This window comes from Megalops cyprinoides, chromosome 3 (assembly GCF_013368585.1).
Source record: "Megalops cyprinoides isolate fMegCyp1 chromosome 3, fMegCyp1.pri, whole genome shotgun sequence".
In the NCBI taxonomy this organism is placed as follows: domain Eukaryota; kingdom Metazoa; phylum Chordata; class Actinopteri; order Elopiformes; family Megalopidae; genus Megalops; species Megalops cyprinoides.
This window is the reverse complement of record NC_050585.1, coordinates 34261651-34283465: the sequence shown is the minus strand read 5'-3', so window position 1 is coordinate 34283465 and position 21815 is coordinate 34261651. Positions and strand designations below refer to the sequence as shown.

Sequence of the window (21815 nt, the reverse complement as noted above, 5' to 3'; positions counted from 1 at the left end):
TCATTAATCACTTGTCTCATACGAGGACAAATAAACAAGCACCTGTTGAGATGTGGCTTGAAGGTAAGTCATTGTATACACCATGGTGATGACTGCATGATGTCACTGTCATCTCCTCTCATCTATATAAATCACAGCAGAGAGGTCACCAGCACTTACTCTGCCTGATGCTGATGCTCAAGGATTTACAAGGTATTCCAAGTTTTATGTCTCACAAAAATCTGTTCTATCTGTTGCTTCACGTTTTTCCCTTCTGATGTGAGTGATGAGCGTTTAGACTGATCTTTACGTGATATCAGAGGGAACTTATTAATGGATAAAGCTAATGTTTCTGTTGAGGAACTTTCATTTTTATACCAGCAAGCCTACAAAATGCAACTGGATGGACTGCTTATCACTCGACTGGTTATGGTGCTGTCCACATCCCTGTTCTTTTTCTATGTGAACAGCGTCATGTTCTTCACTTTGAGGAGCAAACCCATCTTCAGGGAGACGTCCCGCTACATCCTCTTTGCTAACATAGTCCTCAGCGATTCAATCCTTCTGTTGAGCAACACAGTGCTGTACTTATTTGCCCTGGCATATCTCTATGTGTTCAAGGCTATCTGTGCTCTGGTGATGCTATTCTGTATTGCCACATACACCTTCAGCCCCTTGAACCTGGCAGTGATGTCACTGGAACGTTACGTGGCCATCTGCTACCCTTTGCGTCATGCAGAGATCACTACGCAGAGAAGGACAAAGATCACTATTGGAATAGTCTGGTTGCTCGCCTCTCTCAATATTGTCATTGACTTGTTTTACACCACTGTGACAAAACCCCATTCTTTCAATGCACTCATATTTTGCACACGGGAGAGGCTGTTCATTGCTAAGTGGCAACTTGACTTGTATCATGGACTCAATAGCTTTTATTTTGTGGCTGTGGCTGTAATCATCATCTTCACATATGTCGCCATTATGATAGCAGCCAGGTCCATCTCCACAGACAAGGATTCAGCTAAGAAGGCCCGCAAGACTGTGCTGCTCCACCTGATTCAGCTGGGACTGTGTCTCACCTCTTTTCTGTACGGCGTCCTTGAACGTATCGTGGCCACACTTCCTTTTGCCCTGTTCTTACATTTGCGTGTCCTGCTTTTTTTTCTCCTCCTCATCCTCCCCCGATGCCTGAGTCCCCTGATTTACGGCCTGCGGGGGATGAGACTTTCCGGCCCCTCTTCCTCAGCTACTTCAGATGTAGGCCTGGTAGCATCAAGCCAGTTGTGATTTCACACTAAAAATAAAAAACATGTTTTATAAGAAGATTTTCTTGTAATACTTTGTATGATTGATTTGCAAATGAAATGTGCTCTTATTCAGGGTAATGAAAAATAAATACTTGATACATATTCCTAACCCATTTATATCACTTGCTTTGTTTTGGAGTGACATCAAACATTTGTATGTATGAGTCAGAACTATAACTACCAGGCCAACAGTATTGGACTACAACCTTAACCCCTCGCTGTTGTCAGAATACTGTTGTAGTCCAACAGTATTGGACTACAACCTTAACCCCTCGCTGTTGTCAGAATACTACAACAAATTTCATTACCACTGAAAGAGTATTTCTCCACAAGTTATTACTGCTGCCAGAACAACACATTTCATTTCTACTTGCAAAATACCACATTACATTTCAATACTGTTGCCAGAATACCACACCACATTTCACTACTGCTGCCAGAATATTACACTACATTATTTTTCCTTCTTTGCCTTGCAGATACCCATATCCAGAATACCTGAAAGAAATATTTTCTTAAAAATGAAATCTGCCGGTGGTTTCCTTACCATGATCCAAATCATCAGTTTTTAATGGACATGGAATTTTTAAAATGATGGAAACCATTCAGTGTCCTAACACTAACCAGCACAAGCTTTAACTGCTGTAAAAATAATACTTTTAGGTTGTATGTTAAAAACGTCAAGATGTCTGAAATCCCTCATGAGGTTTCTTCATTAGCCTGAATGTGAAACATAAGGCATTGACTGAAATCAGAAAGGATCTTTATTTTCTTCTATCTTTACTCAACAAAAAATTAAACAGTAATCGTTTTATTAAGCAATCCACACAGTTGTTTCCCTTTTTATCCACACACTATAGACTAAGTAATTTCTGTCTTGTTTATGTGAGCAGTTGCTATTAACAGCTAGCTAGCAATTCTATACAACTGATTCTTTTCCATAGCATTAGAGGGTTGAAACTATGATTATGACAACAGGATAAGGCCTAACTTACTTGCCTGTATGTATGTTGAAAATAAAACAAATGGCAGTTCCACAGCCCACTAAGACTGGGAATAAAGAATATAAGTGAACTCCACTCAAGAACAACACTGATCCCCCAACCTCCTCAGTCGTCAGGTACAGGTGCTGGCACTGCTCTCTTTCCTTTGTTTTTGTCTTTGTCTTGTTTTATTGGCTTTAAAAACACACAACCATGGGAGCAGTCTGAGGCAGTTGATAAGCTTTTCCATAACCCCCGAGAAAGTAAGTGGGAAAATAAAATCCAATGGCAAAAAGGATAATGAGGTCACAAACCCATAACATCCACAGTATCTCAGGAATTTGCTTAATATCAATACAGGAGTGATAGCCAAAGTGAATACGAGCATTTCTGGTGCCCTAGGCAAGATTTTGCTGGACCAAAACATTTAAACTTAATGCATAAACAGCTATTTGCCTCAATTAATCTTCACATTGGTTATGCTCCTCAAAATTTGGCTGACTAAGTAGGTAGAGAAATGAGCACAATGTGTATTTTCTGCTCTAAGTAGCCAGCCCTAGCTAGCAAAGACAATCTAACTTGCATTTGCTTTCTATGGCCAGGCTAACTAAGATAGCTAGCTATCAAGCACAACAAAATTTATCACGTAGCTAATATTACCTAGATAATGGATCAGGTGAAATAATTAAAATGTTCATAAAAATGTTAATGACAGGGTTAGTTGAGTATAAGGTTGTTGTCAAAATTAATCCTGGATCAGCGGCAAGTAGGTCACTTCAGCCAAGGCTTGTGATATCTATACCACCTGTTGTCCTTTTATTCCTTGCTTACTCAGCTACTCACCAGATTTGCCAAAATTAAACTAAATATAAATATATACTACATTTCACCTTCAGTGATGGGTGGCACCCTAGGAAATATCCTATTTAGTTTACGCCTAACCCAGCATAAACTATGTCACTGGAAGTAAACCAATCCATCGTAATCCAAGGCTCTCTGTGAGATGGGTCTGAATGGCATCAACAAATGCTTGAAGGAATTTGAGGTTGTTGTGGCAGATTGTTGTGGCAATTGCAAGTAGTATATGGTCAAGTCATTTCTCAAGTTGACAAACTGGTTGGCACTGTCAAAAAAAATTCATATACTGTCATTTGTACAAACAAATAATGAACATAACACAATTACTGTAATGGTTGAATCCTTTAGTGAATCCTTGAATCCTTAAACCCTCATGTTTAAAGAATAATGTTACATATTTTATTTGTGTAATGTTAGTAAGAGTATAAATGTGATGCGTATTTGCCATGCTAATCCTAGACACCAACAGTGGCCTGATTTTAAAAGATTTTGTCTACTTTTCCTTATTTTTTGTTGAAACCAACACCCCACAGAGTTACAAATATACAGACAGAACTCTGTTTATGCTGATAACTGCAAAATCTAATACAAACGTTTTTGGTTCAAAAAGATGACAAGTACCCTGATTTACATTGTGTGCTAAAGTACTGAGTAAGAGTATAATAAATTCTGGAAACCTTGGGTATATCCTTGTTTTTAAGATGATTTATTTTTACCATAATATTTCTTTACAGTGGTGAAGGTGAGTCCTCTTTCGGTAGGAGACTATCAGCCTAATTGATGTAGCTGGCAACTGAGCCTTGGTCTCTCATTCCACAAATGCAGCAGCATTACCATATCAGTAAAAGTCTGGGCCTAATAGTCATGTGCAAATGTCTTGCAGGCTCACCTTTTACAATCTTCTTGTGTTGTCTAATGTGGCAGCAGACCTCCATTTCAGGGGGGTAGTCATATTTAGAACTGATGGGTGGCATGTAGTAGTGGTAGTAGATTAGACTTGGAATACAAGGAGGTCTACAAGATCACACATATAAAGAGGGCAGCAATCATTGTAAATCCATTGTAAATCCTGTACTGTCTGTAAACATTTTTTTACCGAATATTGACAGATTGCAATAGCTAGCAACTCATTCAGGTGATTCTGATTAGTTTGATCCTTGATATTCAATCCCCAAGTCATCACATTTAATGGCCACTTAAAGAGAAAATTTAGCAGTTGATGTGGTAAGTGCTGTAGTTGGATGGAATTCTATTAGAAAACATGGAATTCACAAAAGGGAATCTCATGCAACACTTTGCCCTCTGTACTTGTGGTTCTATATACAGGACCCATCTGGGATGCTGGGTGTGGATGCCTTGGTGCACCACTGACCTCCCGCACCTGTTTTTACCCTCTCTGGATAGGGAAACTTGTAATGCTTTGTCAGTCAGGCATTTTAGCTTCTGATTCACTGCAAACATATATCTTTCATCCTCCTACACATCACTACATAAGTACAAGCATATGAATTTTCAGATGCGTATTTTCAGATCATCAATGAAATTCTCTCCTTGAAATGCTTTCAACATCTCAACAACATTTCACCCCATTTGCATATAAATCATAAATCAGCTCTAAAGCAGATGGCCCTATGTGGTGAGAAGGCCAAAGCCTGGGACTATACCGAGGAAGCAGGCAAAAATCAGGGAAAGTCTGGCTGGGGTACAGAGCTGCTGTTAAAGATCTTTTTCTTGAAAGTGTAGAGAAAATAAATATATTTACTCTATGTTTCCCCATAAAATATGTTAATCTTGGAATCATCTGAACTAGAGACTTCTCACCCAGGAGAAAGCTAGAGAAACAATGTCCTTAAAAGTTCTGGAAGAACTTTTCAGTTTATTATATTTATTAACTGAGCATTATCTCTAAAATTATGCGATTTGGATTATGCTACTGACACACAACTGGATTATGCAGTTGACACACTCAAAGCTGACCTATTCAGAGTTCAAAGCCTGGCTGCCTCTGTCACTAAATCCTGACTGAGGCCTGTGACATTCAGCCCATAACATTATAACGCACCTCCACAGACAAACAGGAGAGCAAACAAGGGGTCACAATTAGGCCCACAGCAGCAGAGTATCTGTTAATAATTAATGACAGTTAATGATGGAGCAGAAGGGCTGTGCAAAGCTGTTTCCTGCACTCTGGAGTTGTTCAGCAGCACATCAATCCTCACCTGAAGCATGATTCTCCCACATTCTATGACTCAGTCATACTTCTACAACTGTAAGTGGAGCAAATGAGGTAAAACGTCATCATGAACAAGTGTGTCCCTGTAGAATTCAAACGCCATCTGAATAGCGTTCAGTTCAAGGTCTTCCAGCTTTACTCACTGCTGCCAAAACACTACACTGCTTTTCAACACTGCTGCCATACTACTACACTACATTTCATTGATGTTTTCAGAATATTGCACAAGATGCCTTGAGCTTTTGCTTTGCAGATGCCCATATGCAAGGACAGCTTGCAGAATTCATGTTGTTTTACGTTTAAAAGAGTTCAGGAGTCCACATGTCACAGTCTAACCCCCTAACCCATAGTTCCATTTTTAATGCATTTCCCAAAACTAACTGCAATAGGCCAGACACATAGCCCTAACAAAACTGACCATGACAGTTACATGAATCTGTATCAACTGCATTTTACTTTATCAGAAAAAATTATGTGTAAGCCTGTATCTTTTTTGTATGTACATGTACAATGATTTTGCTGATTCTATTGCATCAGTCTGTAGCTGTGTTCTCATGGGAGCAAAAAAATTTTAGGTCCTGTTGAGCACCAAGTGTACTATTAGGGGCCCAAACACATGTGGCAGAAGGCAGGTTGTTGTTATGGTTCAGTTTTTAATTATCTCCGCTTCTCACTGACAATTCGACTGTCTAGAAAAATTTTCCATGATTTTGATAAATCAGCATATTACAAAAATAGAATCTTAAAAAATTACAAACGTATCCATGTAAAACTATGTGCATATCCACAATGCACTCTCAGATATGCATGTAATAAGCAAATGAGTTGGGTTAATCAAAATTAGGTGTGTAGACACTGCAGGACATGCCTTATGACTGCACCAACTTTTAACACAAAAATCTCCTGTAAAAGACCTGAGCTTTGATTGTGAGAATGTGCACAGCTTCTCTCCTGGTGACTATGCATAGGGAATTATGGGTTATTAATCATTAATCACTTGTCTCATACAAAGACAAATAAACAAACACCCGTTGAGATCTGGCTCAGGGGTAAGTCATTGTATACACCATGGTGATGATTGCATGATGTCATTGTCATCTCTTTTTATATAAATCACAGCAGAGAGGTCATCATCACTTACTGTGTCTGATGCTGATGCTCAAGGACTTGAAAGGTATTCCCAGTTTTATTTCCAACGAAGGTCGATCTAACTGACTGCTACTTCATGCTTTTTCCCTTCTGATCTGATCCATGAACATTTAAACAGATTTTTACGTGACAACAAAGGGAAGTGATTTATGGATGAAGGCAATGCTTCCACTGGGGACTCTTTTGTTCATACACCAACAAGCCTTCCTTGTACGACTGGATGGGGAGATTGTAACACAAGTAGTTATGGTGCTGTCCACATCCCTGTTCTTCGTCTATGTGAATAGCGTCATGTTCTTCACTTTGAGGAGCAAACCCGTCTTCAGGGAGACGTCCCGCTACATCCTCTTTGCTAACATGGTCCTCAGCGATTCCATCCTTCTGTTGAGCAACACAGTGCTGTACTTATTTGCCCTGGCATATCTCTATGTGTTCAAGGCTATCTGTGCTCTGGTGATACTATTCTGTATCGCCACATACAACTTCAGCCCCTTGAACCTGGCAGTGATGTCACTGGAACGTTACGTGGCCATCTGCTACCCTTTGCGTCATGCAGAGATCACCACACAGAAAAGGACAAACATCGCTGTTGGGGTAGTCTGGTTACTTGCCTCCCTCAATGTTGTCATTGACATGTTTTACATAACTGTGACAATGCCCCATTCTTTCAACGCACCCACATTTTGCACACGGGAGAGGCTGCTCATTGCCAAGTGGCAACTTGACTTTTTTTACGGACTCAACAGTTTTTACTTTGTGAGTGTGGCTGTAATCATCATCTACACATATGTCGCCATTATGATAGCAGCCAGGTCCATCTCCACAGACAAGGATTCAGCTAAGAAGGCCCGCAAGACTGTGCTGCTCCACCTGATTCAGCTGGGACTGTGTCTCACCTCTTTTCTGTACGGCATCCTTGAACGTATCATGTCCACAATACCTGTTGTCCTGTTCTTACATTTGCGTGTCTTGCTTTTTTTTGTCCTTATCATCCTCCCCCGATGCCTGAGTCCCCTGATTTACGGCCTGAGGGATGATACTTTCCGGCCCCTCTTCCTCAGCTACTTCAGATGTAGGCCTGGTAGCATCAAGCCAGTAATGATTTCACAATAAAAATAAAAAACATTTTGTTTCATATAAGAAGATTTTCTTGAAATACTTTGTATGATTGATTTGCAAATGAAATATGCTCTTATTCAGGGTAATGGAAAATAAATACTTGATACATGTTGCCTAACCCAATTATATCACTTGCTTTGTTTTGGAGCGACATCAAACATTTGCATGTATGAGTCAGAACTATACCTATCAGGCCAACAGTATTGGACTACAACCTTTACTCCTCGCTGTTGTCAGAATACTACAACAAATTTCATTACCACTGAAAGAATATTTCTCCACAAGTTATTACTGCTGCCAGAACAACACATTACATTTCATTTCTACTTGCAAAATACCACATTACATTTCAATACTAATGCCAGAATACCACACCACATTTCATTACTGCTGCCAGAATATTACACTACATTTTTTTTCCTTCTTTGCCTTGCAGATACCCATATCCAGAATACATGAAAGAAATATTTTCTTAAAAATGAAACCTGCTGGTGGTGTCCTTACCATGATCCAAATCATCAGTTTTTAATGGACATGGAATTTTTAAAATGATGGAAACCATTCAGTGTCCTAACACTAACCAGCACAAACTTTAACTGCTGTAAAAAATAATATTTTTAGATTGCATATTAAAAACGCCAACATGTCTGAAATCCCCCATGAGGTTTCTTCATTAGCCTGAATGTGAAACATAAGGCATTGACTGAAATCAGAAAGGATCTTTATTTCTTCTATCTTTACTCAACAAAAATTGAACAGTAATAATTTTATTTAGCAATCCACACAGTTGTTTCCCTTTTTATCCACACACTGAGCTGTTGACTAAGTAATTTCTGACTTGTTTATGTGAGCATTTCCTATTAACAGCTAGCTAGCAATTCTATACAACTGATCCTTTTCCAAATCATTAGAGGGTTGAAACTATGATTATGACAACAGGATAAGGCCTAACTTACTTGCCTGTATGTATGTTGAAAATAAAACAAATGGCAGTTCCACAGCCCACTAAGACTGGGAATAAAGAATATAAGTGAACTCCACTCAAGAACAACACTGATCCCCCAACCTCCTCAGTCGTCAGGTACAGGTGCTGGCACTGCTCTCTTTCCTTTGTTTTTGTCTTTGTCTAGTTTTATTGTCACTGGAAGTAAACCAATCCATCTTAATCCAAGGCTCTCTGTGAGATGGGTCTGAATGGCATCAACAAATGCTTGACGGAATTTGAGGTTGTTGCGGCAAATTGTTGTGGCAAGTAGTATATGGTCAAGTCATTTCTCAAGTTGACAAACTGGTTGGCACTATAAAAAAAAATTCATATGCTGTCATTTGTACAAACAAATAACGCAAATAACACAATCACTGTAATGGTTGAATCCTTTAGTGAATCCTTGAATCCTTAAACCCTCATGTTTAAAGAATAATGTTACATATTTTATTTGTGTAATATCTGAAACTGCAATGTTAGTAAGAGTATAAATGTGATGCATATTCGCCATGCTAATCCTAGACACCAACGGTGGCCTAATTTTAAAAGATTTTGTCCACTTTTCCTTATTTTTTGTTGAAACCAAAACCCTACAGAGGTACAAATATACAGACAGAGCTCTGTTTATGCTGATAACTGCAAAATCTAATAAAAACGTTTTTGGTTCAAAAAAATGACAAGTACCCTGATTTACGGCCTGAGGGATGTCGCTTTCCGACCCCTCTTCCTGAGATACTTCAGATGCAGACCTAAAAAGTCAAGACTGTTGCAAGTGGACACTAAAACACATTTTAAAATGTTAACTGTAAGATTTAATAAAAACTTTTTTTTCTTCAAAAAGATGACAAGGACATTGTGTGCTAATGTAATGTGTGAGAGTATAATAAATGCTGGAAACCTTGGGTATATCCTTGTTTTTAAGATGATTTATTTTTACCATATCAGTAAAAGTCTGGGCCTAATAGTCATGTGCAAATGTCTTGCAGGCTCACTTTTTACAATCTTCTTGTGTTGTCTAATGTGGCAGCAGACCTCCATTTCAGGGGGGTAGTCATATTTAGAACTGATGGGTGGCATGTAGTAGTGATAGTAGATTAGACTTGGAATACAAGGAGGTCTGCAAGATCACACATATAAAGAGGCCAGCAATCATTGTAAATCCTGTGTGTCTGTAAACAGTTTTTTACCGAATGTTGACAGATTGCAGTAGCCAACAACTCATTCAAGTGATTCTGATTAGTTTGATCCTTGATATTCAATTCCCAAGTCATCACATTTTCTGCCCACTTAAAGAGAAAATTTAGCAGTTGATGTGGTAAGTGCTGTAGTTGGATGGAATTCTATTAGAAAACATGGAATTCACAAAAGGGAATCTCATGCATCACTTTGCCCTCTGTACTTGTGGTTCTATATACAGGACCCATCTGGGATGCTGGGTGTGGATGCCTTGGTGCACTAGTGACCTCCACCACCTGTTTTTGCCCTCTCTGGATAGGGGAACTTGCAATGCTTTGTCAGTCAGGCATTTTAGCTTCTGATTCACTGCAAACATATGTCTTGCATCATCCTACACATCACTACATAAGTACAAGCATATGAATTTTCAGATGTGTATTTTCAGATCATCAATGAAATTCTCTCCTTGAAATGCTTTCAACATCTCAAACACACTCCACTCCATTTCCATATAAATCATAAATCAGCTCTAATGAAGATGGCCCTATGTGGTGAGAAGGCCAAAGCCTGGGACTATACTGAGGAAGCAGGCAAAAATCAGGCAACGTCTGGCTGGGGTACAGAACTGCTGTTAAAGATCTTTTTCTTGAAAGTGTAGAGAAAATAAATATATTTGCTCTATGTTTCCCCATAAAATATGTTAATCTTGGAATCATCTGAACTAGAGACTTCTCACCCAGGAGAAAGTTAGAGAAACCATGTCCTTAAAAGTTCTGGAAGAACTTTTTAGTTTATTATATTTATTAATTGAGCATTATCTCTAAAATTATGCGAGTTGGATTATGCTACTGACACACAACTGGATTATGCAGTTGACACACTCAAAGCTGACCTATTCAGAGTTCAAAGCCTGGCTGCCTCTGTCACTAAATCCTGACTGAGGCCTGTGACATCCAGCCCATAACATTATAACGCACCTCCACAGACAAACAGGAGAGCAAACAAGGGGTCTCAATTAGGCCCACAGCAGCAGAGTATCTGTTAATAATTAATGACAGTTAATGATGGAGCAGAAGGGCTGTGCAAAGCTGTTTACTGCACTCTGGAGTTGTTCAGCAGCACATCAATCCTCACCTGACACGGCCTGTTCACACAACAGGGACAAGATTTCGTCGTTCGCAATACACCTTCTTCTGTTTCATCACCTGCTGAAACAAACAATTCTGAACTCTGAAGAGGCTTTTATCTGATGATCTTTAAATGCACTGTATATAAGTCAGAATTGCTCCAGTAAATATCCAGCTGTATAAATGGACAACATGTAAAAACTGTAACCCATGTCAGTTGCTCTGGATAAGACCTTCTGCCAAATGACAATATGCACAGTAATGTACTGATGATCTGAACTATCCTGATTGCATAATGAGAGATCAATAGATACTTTGAAAGTCTCAAATAGTCCCAACAACAATAATAATCAGAATAATAACAATGGAGTGACAGCTCTCTTCCTCCCTCTTCTCCTAAATATCAGGAGAAGAACAGCAGAACTTCAGCAGAGCATCGGTCCTCACCTGACAAGGCCTGTTCACACAACAGGGACTAGGTTTATTCATTCGCAATACACCTTCTTCTGTTTCATCACCTGCTGAAACAAACAATCCTGAACTCTAAAGGCAGGTTAAGAGGCCTTTATTTGAAAATCTTTAACTGCATTGAATATGAGTCAGATTTTTGGTATAGATTTCCAGAAATGTTCATCCATTTTATGTTACATAAAATATTTTTTTCAGCCTATTTTATTATAGTGGAAAAGAGCAGGGCTCATAAGTGAAAAGGTGTTGGTCTGATTCCCCGCCGGAGCACTGCTGCTGTACCCTTGGGCAAGGTACCTAACCCAGAATTGCCCCAGTAAATATCTAGCTGTATAAATGGACAACATGTAAAAATTGTAACCCATGTCAGTAGCTCTGGATAAGACCTTCTACTAAATGAACATAATGTACAGAAATGTATTGATGATCTCAGATACCCTTAATACATATTGAGAGATAAAAAGATACTTTGACAGTCTCAAATATATTAAACCCAACAACAACAACAATAATAATAATCATAATAATAATAATAATAATAATAATAATCCCGTTCCCTTCCTCCCTCTTCTCCTAAACATATACATCAATCCTTTTACATCATAGGAAGACACAGGCAGTGATTTATTCTACAGCAGGTCCTTTAGGCCTACTATGCAAATGGCTCATGACACATCTGAGGATGTGACTGTGGCCAAAATTCTTTAATCTAGCTTGTTAGACTCGCACAATAAACAGTGATAATCAAGAAATTTGAAGTGTCAGGCCAGCTATATAAATGTAAATCTCCTCTATGTTTTAAGCAACAGCACCCAGCAACAACAGCTTAGACAATTCGACTGTCTAGAATAAATTTTCCATGATTTTGATAAATTTTGTATATATTACAAGTATAGTATAGTATATTACAAGTATAGTATATATAGTATAGTATATAGTATATAGTTTAGTATATATGTATATTATATATATATATATATATATATATATATATATATATATATATATATATAGTATATACTATACTATAGATAGTATATTATATACTATACTATATAAGTATATATAAGTAAGTATATTACAAAAATAAAATCTTATAAAATTACAACGTATCCATGTAAAACTAAGTGCATATAAACAATGCACTCTGAGATATGCATGTAATAAGCAAATGAGTTGGGTTAATCAAAATTAGGTGTGTAGACACTGCAGGACATGCCTTATGACTGCACCAACTTTTAACACAAAAATCTCCTGTAAAAGACCTGAGCTTTGATTGTGAGAATGTGCACAGCTTCTCTCCTGGTGACTATGCATAGGGAATTATAGGTTATTAATCATTAATCACTTGTCTCATACAAAGACAAATAAACAAACACCCGTTGAGATCTGGCTCAGGGGTAAGTCATTGTATACACCATGGTGATGACTGCATGATGTCATTGTCATCTCCTCTCATCTATATAAATCACAGCAGAGAGGTCATCATCACTTACTGTGTCTGATGCCAATGCTCAAGGATTTAAAAGGTATTTCCAGTTTTTCTTCCAATGAAGGGCTATCGAACTGACTGTTACTTCATGCTTTTTCCCTTCTGATCTGAGCAATGAACATTTAAGCAGATTTTTACGTGATATCAAAGGGAAGTGATTTATGGATGAAGGCAATGCTTCTACTGAGGATTTTTCATTTATATACCAGCAAGCCTACCTTGTACGCCTGGATGGGGAGATTGTAACACAAGTAGTTATGGTGCTGTCCACGTCCCTGTTCTTCGTCTATGTGAACAGCGTCATGTTCTTCACTTTGAGGAGCAAGCCCATCTTCAGGGAGACGTCCCGCTACATCCTCTTTGCTAACATAGTCCTCAGCGATTCCATCCTTCTGTTGAGCAACACAGTGCTGTACTTATTTGCCCTGGCATATCTCTATGTGTTCAAGGCTATCTGTGCTCTGGTGATGCTATTCTGTATTGCCACACACACCTTCAGCCCCTTGAACCTGGCAGTGATGTCACTGGAACGTTACGTGGCCATCTGCTACCCTTTGCGTCATGCAGAGATCACTACGCAGAGAAGGACAAACATCACTATTGGAATAGTCTGGTTGCTCGCCTCTCTCAATGTTGTCATTGACTTGTTTTACACCACTGTGACAAAACCCCATTCTTTCAATGCACTCATATTTTGCACACGGGAGAGGCTGTTCATTGCCAAGTGGCAACTTGACTTGTATCATGGACTCAATAGCTTTTATTTTGTGGCTGTGGCTGTAATCATCATCTTCACATATGTCGCCATTATGATAGCAGCCAGGTCCATCTCCACAGACAAGGATTCAGCTAAGAAGGCCCGCAAGACTGTGCTGCTCCACCTGATTCAGCTGGGACTGTGTCTCACCTCTTTTCTGTACGGCGTCCTTGAACGTATCGTGGCCACACTTCCTTTTGCCCTGTTCTTACATTTGCGTGTCCTGCTTTTTTTTCTCCTCCTCATCCTCCCCCGATGCCTGAGTCCCCTGATTTACGGCCTGCGGGATGAGACTTTCCGGCCCCTCTTCCTCAGCTACTTCAGATGTAGGCCTGGTAGCATCAAGCCAGTTGTGATTTCACACTAAAAATAAAAAACATGTTTTATAAGAAGATTTTCTTGTAATACTTTGTATGATTGATTTGCAAATGAAATGTGCTCTTATTCAGGGTAATGAAAAATAAATACTTGATACATATTCCTAACCCATTTATATCACTTGCTTTGTTTTGGAGTGACATCAAACATTTGTATGTATGAGTCAGAACTATAACTACCAGGCCAACAGTATTGGACTACAACCTTAACCCCTCGCTGTTGTCAGAATACTGTTGTAGTCCAACAGTATTGGACTACAACCTTAACCCCTCGCTGTTGTCAGAATACTACAACAAATTTCATTACCACTGAAAGAGTATTTCTCCACAAGTTATTACTGCTGCCAGAACAACACATTTCATTTCTACTTGCAAAATACCACATTACATTTCAATACTGTTGCCAGAATACCACACCACATTTCACTACTGCTGCCAGAATATTACACTACATTATTTTTCCTTCTTTGCCTTGCAGATACCCATATCCAGAATACCTGAAAGAAATATTTTCTTAAAAATGAAATCTGCCGGTGGTTTCCTTACCATGATCCAAATCATCAGTTTTTAATGGACATGGAATTTTTAAAATGATGGAAACCATTCAGTGTCCTAACACTAACCAGCACAAGCTTTAACTGCTGTAAAAATAATACTTTTAGGTTGTATGTTAAAAACGTCAAGATGTCTGAAATCCCTCATGAGGTTTCTTCATTAGCCTGAATGTGAAACATAAGGCATTGACTGAAATCAGAAAGGATCTTTATTTCTTCTATCTTTACTCAACAAAAATTGAACAGTAATCGTTTTATTAAGCAATCCACACAGTTGTTTCCCTTTTTATCCACACACTATAGACTAAGTAATTTCTGTCTTGTTTATGTGAGCAGTTGCTATTAACAGCTAGCTAGCAATTCTATACAACTGATTCTTTTCCATAGCATTAGAGGGTTGAAACTATGATTATGACAACAGGATAAGGCCTAACTTACTTGCCTGTATGTATGTTGAAAATAAAACAAATGGCAGTTCCACAGCCCACTAAGACTGGGAATAAAGAATATAAGTGAACTCCTCTCAAGAACAACACTGATCCCCCAACCAGCTCAGTCATCAGGTGCTGGCACTGCTCTCTTTCCTTTGTTTTTGTCTTTGTCTTGTTTTATTGGCTTTAAAAACACACAACCATGGGAGCAGTCTGAGGCAGTTGATAAGCTTTTCCATAACCCCCGAGAAAGTAAGTGGGAAAAGAAAATCCAATGGCAAAAAGGATAATGAGGTCACAAACCCATAACATCCACAGTATCTCAGGAGTTTGCTTAATATCAATACAGGAGTGATAGCCAAAGTGAATACGAGCATTTCTGGTGCCCTAGGCAAGATTTTGCTGGACCAAAACATTTAAACTTAATGCATAAACAGCTATTTGCCTCAATTAATTTTCACATTGGTTATGCTCCTCAAAATTTGGCTGACTAAGTAGGTAGAGAAATGAGCACAATGTGTATTTTCTGCTAAGTAGCCAGCCCTAGCTAGCAAAGACAATCTAATTGCATTTGCTTTCTATGGCCAGCTAACTAAGATAGCTAGCTATCAAGCACAACAAAATTTATCACGTAGCTAATATTACCTAGATAATGGATCAGGTGAAATAATTAAAATGTTCATAAAAATGTTAATGACAGGGTTAGTTGAGTATAAGGTTGTTGTCAAAATTAATCCTGGATCAGCGGCAAGTGGTCACTTCAGCCAAGGCTTGTGATATCTATACCACCTTTTTTATTCCTTGCTTACTCAGCTACTCACCAGATTTGCCAAAATTAAACTAAATATAAATATATACTACATTTCACCTTCAGTGATGGGTGGCACCCTAGGAAATATCCTATTTAGTTTACGCCTAACCCAGCATAAACTATGTCACTGGAAGTAAACCAATCCATCGTAATCCAAGGCTCTCTGTGAGATGGGTCTGAATGGCATCAACAAATGCTTGAAGGAATTTGAGGTTGTTGTGGCAGATTGTTGTGGCAATTGCAAGTAGTATATGGTCAAGTCATTTCTCAAGTTGACAAACTGGTTGGCACTGTCAAAAAAAATTCATATACTGTCATTTGTACAAACAAATAATGAAAATAACACAATTACTGTAATGGTTGAATCCTTTAGTGAATCCTTGAATCCTTAAACCCTCATGTTTAAAGAATAATGTTACACATTTTATTTGTGTAATGTTAGTAAGAGTATAAATGTGATGCGTATTTGCCATGCTAATCCTAGACACCAACAGTGGCCTGATTTTAAAAGATTTTGTCCACTTTTCCTTATTTTTTGTTGAAACCAACACCCCACAGAGTTACAAATATACAGACAGAACTCTGTTTATGCTGATAACTGCAAAATCTAATACAAACGTTTTTGGTTCAAAAAGATGACAAGTACCCTGATTTACATTGTGTGCTAAAGTACTGAGTAAGAGTATAATAAATTCTGGAAACCTTGGGTATATCCTTGTTTTTAAGATGATTTATTTTTACCATAATATTTCTTTACAGTGGTGAAGGTGAGTCCTCTTTCGGTAGGAGACTATCAGCCTAATTGATGTAGCTGGCAACTGAGCCTTGGTCTCTCATTCCACAAATGCAGCAGCATTATCATATCAGTAAAAGTCTGGGCCTAATAGTCATGTGCAAATGTCTTGCAGGCTCACCTTTTACAATCTTCTTGTGTTGTCTAATGTGGCAGCAGACCTCCATTTCAGGGGGGTAGTCATATTTAGAACTGATGGGTGGCATGTAGTAGTGGTAGTAGATTAGACTTGGAATACAAGGAGGTCTACAAGATCACACATATAAAGAGGGCAGCAATCATTGTAAATCCATTGTAAATCCTGTACTGTCTGTAAACATTTTTTTACCGAATATTGACAGATTGCAATAGCTAGCAACTCATTCAGGTGATTCTGATTAGTTTGATCCTTGATATTCAATCCCCAAGTCATCACATTTAATGGCCACTTAAAGAGAAAATTTAGCAGTTGATGTGGTAAGTGCTGTAGTTGGATGGAATTCTATTAGAAAACATGGAATTCACAAAAGGGAATCTCATGCAACACTTTGCCCTCTGTACTTGTGGTTCTATATACAGGACCCATCTGGGATGCTGGGTGTGGATGCCTTGGTGCACCACTGACCTCCCGCACCTGTTTTTACCCTCTCTGGATAGGGAAACTTGCAATGCTTTGTCAGTCAGGCATTTTAGCTTCTGATTCACTGCAAACATATATCTTTCATCCTCCTACACATCACTACATAAGTACAAGCATATGAATTTTCAGATGCGTATTTTCAGATCATCAATGAAATTCTCTCCTTGAAATGCTTTCAACATCTCAACAACATTTCACTCCATTTGCATATAAATCATAAATCAGCTCTAAAGCAGATGGCCCTATGTGGTGAGAAGGCCAAAGCCTGGGACTATACTGAGGAAGCAGGCAAAAATCAGGGAAAGTCTGGCTGGGGTACAGAGCTGCTGTTAAAGATCTTTTTCTTGAAAGTGTAGAGAGAATAAATATATTTACTCTATGTTTCCCCATAAAATATGTTAATCTTGGAATCATCTGAACTAGAGACTTCTCACCCAGGAGAAAGCTAGAGAAACAATGTCCTTAAAAGTTCTGGAAGAACTTTTCAGTTTATTATATTTATTAACTGAGCATTATCTCTAAAATTATGCGATTTGGATTATGCTACTGACACACAACTGGATTATGCAGCTGACACACTCAAAGCTGACCTATTCAGAGTTCAAAGCCTGGCTGCCTCTGTCACTAAATCCTGACTGAGGCCTGTGACATTCAGCCCATAACATTATAACGCACCTCCACAGACAAACAGGAGAGCAAACAAGGGGTCACAATTAGGCCCACAGCAGCAGAGTATCTGTTAATAATTAATGACAGTTAATGATGGAGCAGAAGGGCTGTGCAAAGCTGTTTCCTGCACTCTGGAGTTGTTCAGCAGCACATCAATCCTCACCTGAAGCATGATTCTCCCACATTCTATGACTCAGTCATACTTCTACAACTGTAAGTGGAGCAAATGAGGTAAAACGTCATCATGAACAAGTGTGTCCCTGTAGAATTCAAACGCCATCTGAATAGCGTTCAGTTCAAGGTCTTCCAGCTTTACTCACTGCTGCCAAAACACTACACTGCTTTTCAACACTGCTGCCATACTACTACACTACATTTCATTGATGTTTTCAGAATATTGCACAAGATGCCTTGAGCTTTTGCTTTGCAGATGCCCATATGCAAGGACAGCTTGCAGAATTCATGTTGTTTTACGTTTAAAAGAGTTCAGGAGTCCACATGTCACAGTCTAACCCCCTAACCCATAGTTCCATTTTTAATGCATTTCCCAAAACTAACTGCAATAGGCCAGACACATAGCCCTAACAAAACTGACCATGACAGTTACATGAATCTGTATCAACTGCATTTTACTTTATCAGAAAAAATTATGTGTAAGCCTGTATCTTTTTTGTATGTACATGTACAATGATTTTGCTGATTCTATTGCATCAGTCTGTAGCTGTGTTCTCATGGGAGCAAAAAAATTTTAGGTCCTGTTGAGCACCATGTGTACTATTAGGGGCCCAAACACATGTGGCACAAGGCAGGTTGTTGTTATTGTTCAGTTTTTAATTATCTCCGCTTCTCACTGACAATTCGACTGTCTAGAATAATTTTCCATGATTTTGATAAATCAGCATATTACAAAAATAGAATCTTAAAAAATTACAAACGTATCCATGTAAAACTATGTGCATATCCACAATGCACTCTCAGATATGCATGTAATAAGCAAATGAGTTGGGTTAATCAAAATTAGGTGTGTAGACACTGCAGGACATGCCTTATGACTGCACCAACTTTTAACACAAAAATCTCCTGTAAAAGACCTGAGCTTTGATTGTGAGAATGTGCACAGCTTCTCTCCTGGTGACTATGCATAGGGAATTATGGGTTATTAATCATTAATCACTTGTCTCATACAAAGACAAATAAACAAACACCCGTTGAGATCTGGCTCAGGGGTAAGTCATTGTATACACCATGGTGATGACTGCATGATGTCATTGTCATCTCCTCTCATCTATATAAATCACAGCAGAGAGGTCATCATCACTTACTGTGTCGGATGCTGATGCTCAAGGATTTGAAAGGTATTCCCAGTTTTATTTCCAACGAAGGTCGATCTAACTGACTGCTACTTCATGCTTTTTCCCTTCTGATCTGATCCATGAACATTTAAACAGATTTTTACGTGACAACAAAGGGAAGTGATTTATGGATGAAGGCAATGCTTCCACTGGGGAACTTTTGTTCATACACCAACAAGCCTTCCTTGTACAACTGGATGGGGAGATTGTAACACAAGTAGTTATGGTGCTGTCCACATCCCTGTTCTTCGTCTATGTGAATAGCGTCATGTTCTTCACTTTGAGGAGCAAACCCGTCTTCAGGGAGACGTCCCGCTACATCCTCTTTGCTAACATGGTCCTCAGCGATTCCATCCTTCTGTTGAGCAACACAGTGCTGTACTTATTTGCCCTGGCATATCTCTATGTGTTCAAGGCTATCTGTGCTCTGGTGATACTATTCTGTATCGCCACATACAACTTCAGCCCCTTGAACCTGGCAGTGATGTCACTGGAACGTTACGTGGCCATCTGCTACCCTTTGCGTCATGCAGAGATCACCACACAGAAAAGGACAAACATCGCTGTTGGGGTAGTCTGGTTACTTGCCTCCCTCAATGTTGTCATTGACATGTTTTACATAACTGTGACAATGCCCCATTCTTTCAACGCACCCACATTTTGCACACGGGAGAGGCTGCTCATTGCCAAGTGGCAACTTGACTTTTTTTACGGACTCAACAGTTTTTACTTTGTGAGTGTGGCTGTAATCATCATCTACACATATGTCGCCATTATGATAGCAGCCAGGTCCATCTCCACAGACAAGGATTCAGCTAAGAAGGCCCGCAAGACTGTGCTGCTCCACCTGATTCAGCTGGGACTGTGTCTCACCTCTTTTCTGTACGGCATCCTTGAACGTATCATGTCCACAATACCTGTTGTCCTGTTCTTACATTTGCGTGTCTTGCTTTTTTTTGTCCTTATCATCCTCCCCCGATGCCTGAGTCCCCTGATTTACGGCCTGAGGGATGAGACTTTCCGGCCCCTCTTCCTCAGCTACTTCAGATGTAGGCCTGGTAGCATCAAGCCAGTAATGATTTCACACTAAAAATAAAAAACATTTTGTTTCATATAAGAAGATTTTCTTGAAATACTTTGTATGATTGATTTGCAAATGAAATATGCTCTTATTCAGGGTAATGGAAAATAAATACTTGATACATGTTCCCTAACCCAATTATATCACTTGCTTTGTTTTGGAGCGACATCAAACATTTGCATGTATGAGTCAGAACTATACCTATCAGGCCAACAGTATTGGACTACAACCTTTACTCCTCGCTGTTGTCAGAATACAACAAATTTCATTACCAGTGAAAGAATATTTCTCCACAAGTTATTACTGCTGCCAGAACAACACATTACATTTCATTTCTACTTGCAAAATACCACATTACATTTCAATACTAATGCCAGAATACCACACCACATTTCATTACTGCTGCCAGAATATTACACTACATTTTTTTTCCTTCTTTGCCTTGCAGATACCCATATCCAGAATACAACACATGACAGAAATATTTTCTTAATAATGAAACCTGCTGGTGGTGTCCTTACCATGATCCAAATCATCAGTTTTTAATGGACATGGAATTTTTAAAATGATGGAAACCATTCAGTGTCCTAACACTAACCAGCACAAACTTTAACTGCTGTAAAAATAATATTTTTAGATTGCATATTAAAAACGCCAACATGTCTGAAATCCCCCATGAGGTTTCTTCATTAGCCTGAATGTGAAACATAAGGCATTGACTGAAATCAGAAAGGATCTTTATTTCTTCTATCTTTACTCAACAAAAATTGAACAGTAATAATTTTATTTAGCAATCCACACAGTTGTTTCCCTTTTTATCCACACACTGAGCTGTTGACTAAATAATTTCTGACTTGTTTATGTGAGCATTTCCTATTAACAGCTAGCTAGCAATTCTATACAACTGATCCTTTTCCAAATCATTAGAGGGTTGAAACTATGATTATGACAACAGGATAAGGCCTAACTTACTTGCCTGTATGTATGTTGAAAATAAAACAAATGGCAGTTCCACAGCCTACTAAGACTGGGAATAAAGAATATAAGTGAACTCCTCTCAAGAACAACACTGATCCCCCAACCTCCTCAGTCGTCAGATACAGGTGCTGGCACTGCTCTCTTTCCTTTGTTTTTGTCTTTGTCTAGTTTTATTGTCAATGGAAGTAAACCAATCCATCTTAATCCAAGTCTCTCTTTGAGATGGGTCTGAATGGCATCAACAAATGCTTGACGGAATTTGAGGTTGTTGCGGCAGATTGTTGTGGCAATTGCAAGTAGTATATGGTCAAGTCATTTCTCAAGTTGACAAACTGGTTGGCACTATCAAAAAAAAATTCATATGCTGTCATTTGTACAAACAAATAACGCAAATAACACAATCACTGTAATGGTTGAATCCTTTAGTGAATCCTTGAATCCTTAAACCCTCATGTTTAAAGAATAATGTTACACATTTTATTTGTGTAATATCTGAAAGTGCAATGTTAGTAAGAGT

At 38.7% G+C, this 21815-nt stretch overlaps 4 protein-coding genes across 4 annotated transcripts; all 4 read left to right on the top strand.

Annotated features, from left to right (window-relative positions):
* Positions 1-312: 312 nt before the first annotated feature.
* On the top strand, positions 313-1266 carry LOC118774648 (odorant receptor 131-2-like). The gene has a single exon (XM_036524035.1). The coding sequence runs from the start codon at positions 313-315 to the stop codon at positions 1264-1266; it is 954 nt and encodes a 317-aa protein (XP_036379928.1).
* A 5405-nt stretch (positions 1267-6671) lies between these two features.
* Positions 6672-7622, top strand: LOC118774479 (odorant receptor 131-2-like). The gene has a single exon (XM_036523822.1). The coding sequence runs from the start codon at positions 6672-6674 to the stop codon at positions 7620-7622; it is 951 nt and encodes a 316-aa protein (XP_036379715.1).
* Positions 7623-13037: 5415 nt separating this feature from the next.
* Positions 13038-14000, top strand: LOC118774628 (odorant receptor 131-2-like). Its single transcript, XM_036524017.1, has one exon. The coding sequence runs from the start codon at positions 13038-13040 to the stop codon at positions 13998-14000; it is 963 nt and encodes a 320-aa protein (XP_036379910.1).
* Positions 14001-19366: 5366 nt separating this feature from the next.
* Positions 19367-20329, top strand: LOC118774634 (odorant receptor 131-2-like). The gene has a single exon (XM_036524022.1). It carries the CDS (start codon positions 19367-19369, stop codon positions 20327-20329), a length of 963 nt encoding a protein of 320 aa, XP_036379915.1.
* The last annotated feature ends 1486 nt before the right edge of the window (positions 20330-21815 follow it).

What these genes read in the sequence shown, in the direction of transcription:
- LOC118774648 (XM_036524035.1), top strand. Translation starts at nt 313, where the DNA reads ATGGATAAAGCTAATGTTTCTGTTGAGGAACTTTCATTTTTATACCAG.
- LOC118774479 (XM_036523822.1), top strand. Translation starts at nt 6,672, where the DNA reads ATGCTTCCACTGGGGACTCTTTTGTTCATACACCAACAAGCCTTCCTT.
- LOC118774628 (XM_036524017.1), top strand. Translation starts at nt 13,038, where the DNA reads ATGGATGAAGGCAATGCTTCTACTGAGGATTTTTCATTTATATACCAG.
- LOC118774634 (XM_036524022.1), top strand. Translation starts at nt 19,367, where the DNA reads ATGGATGAAGGCAATGCTTCCACTGGGGAACTTTTGTTCATACACCAA.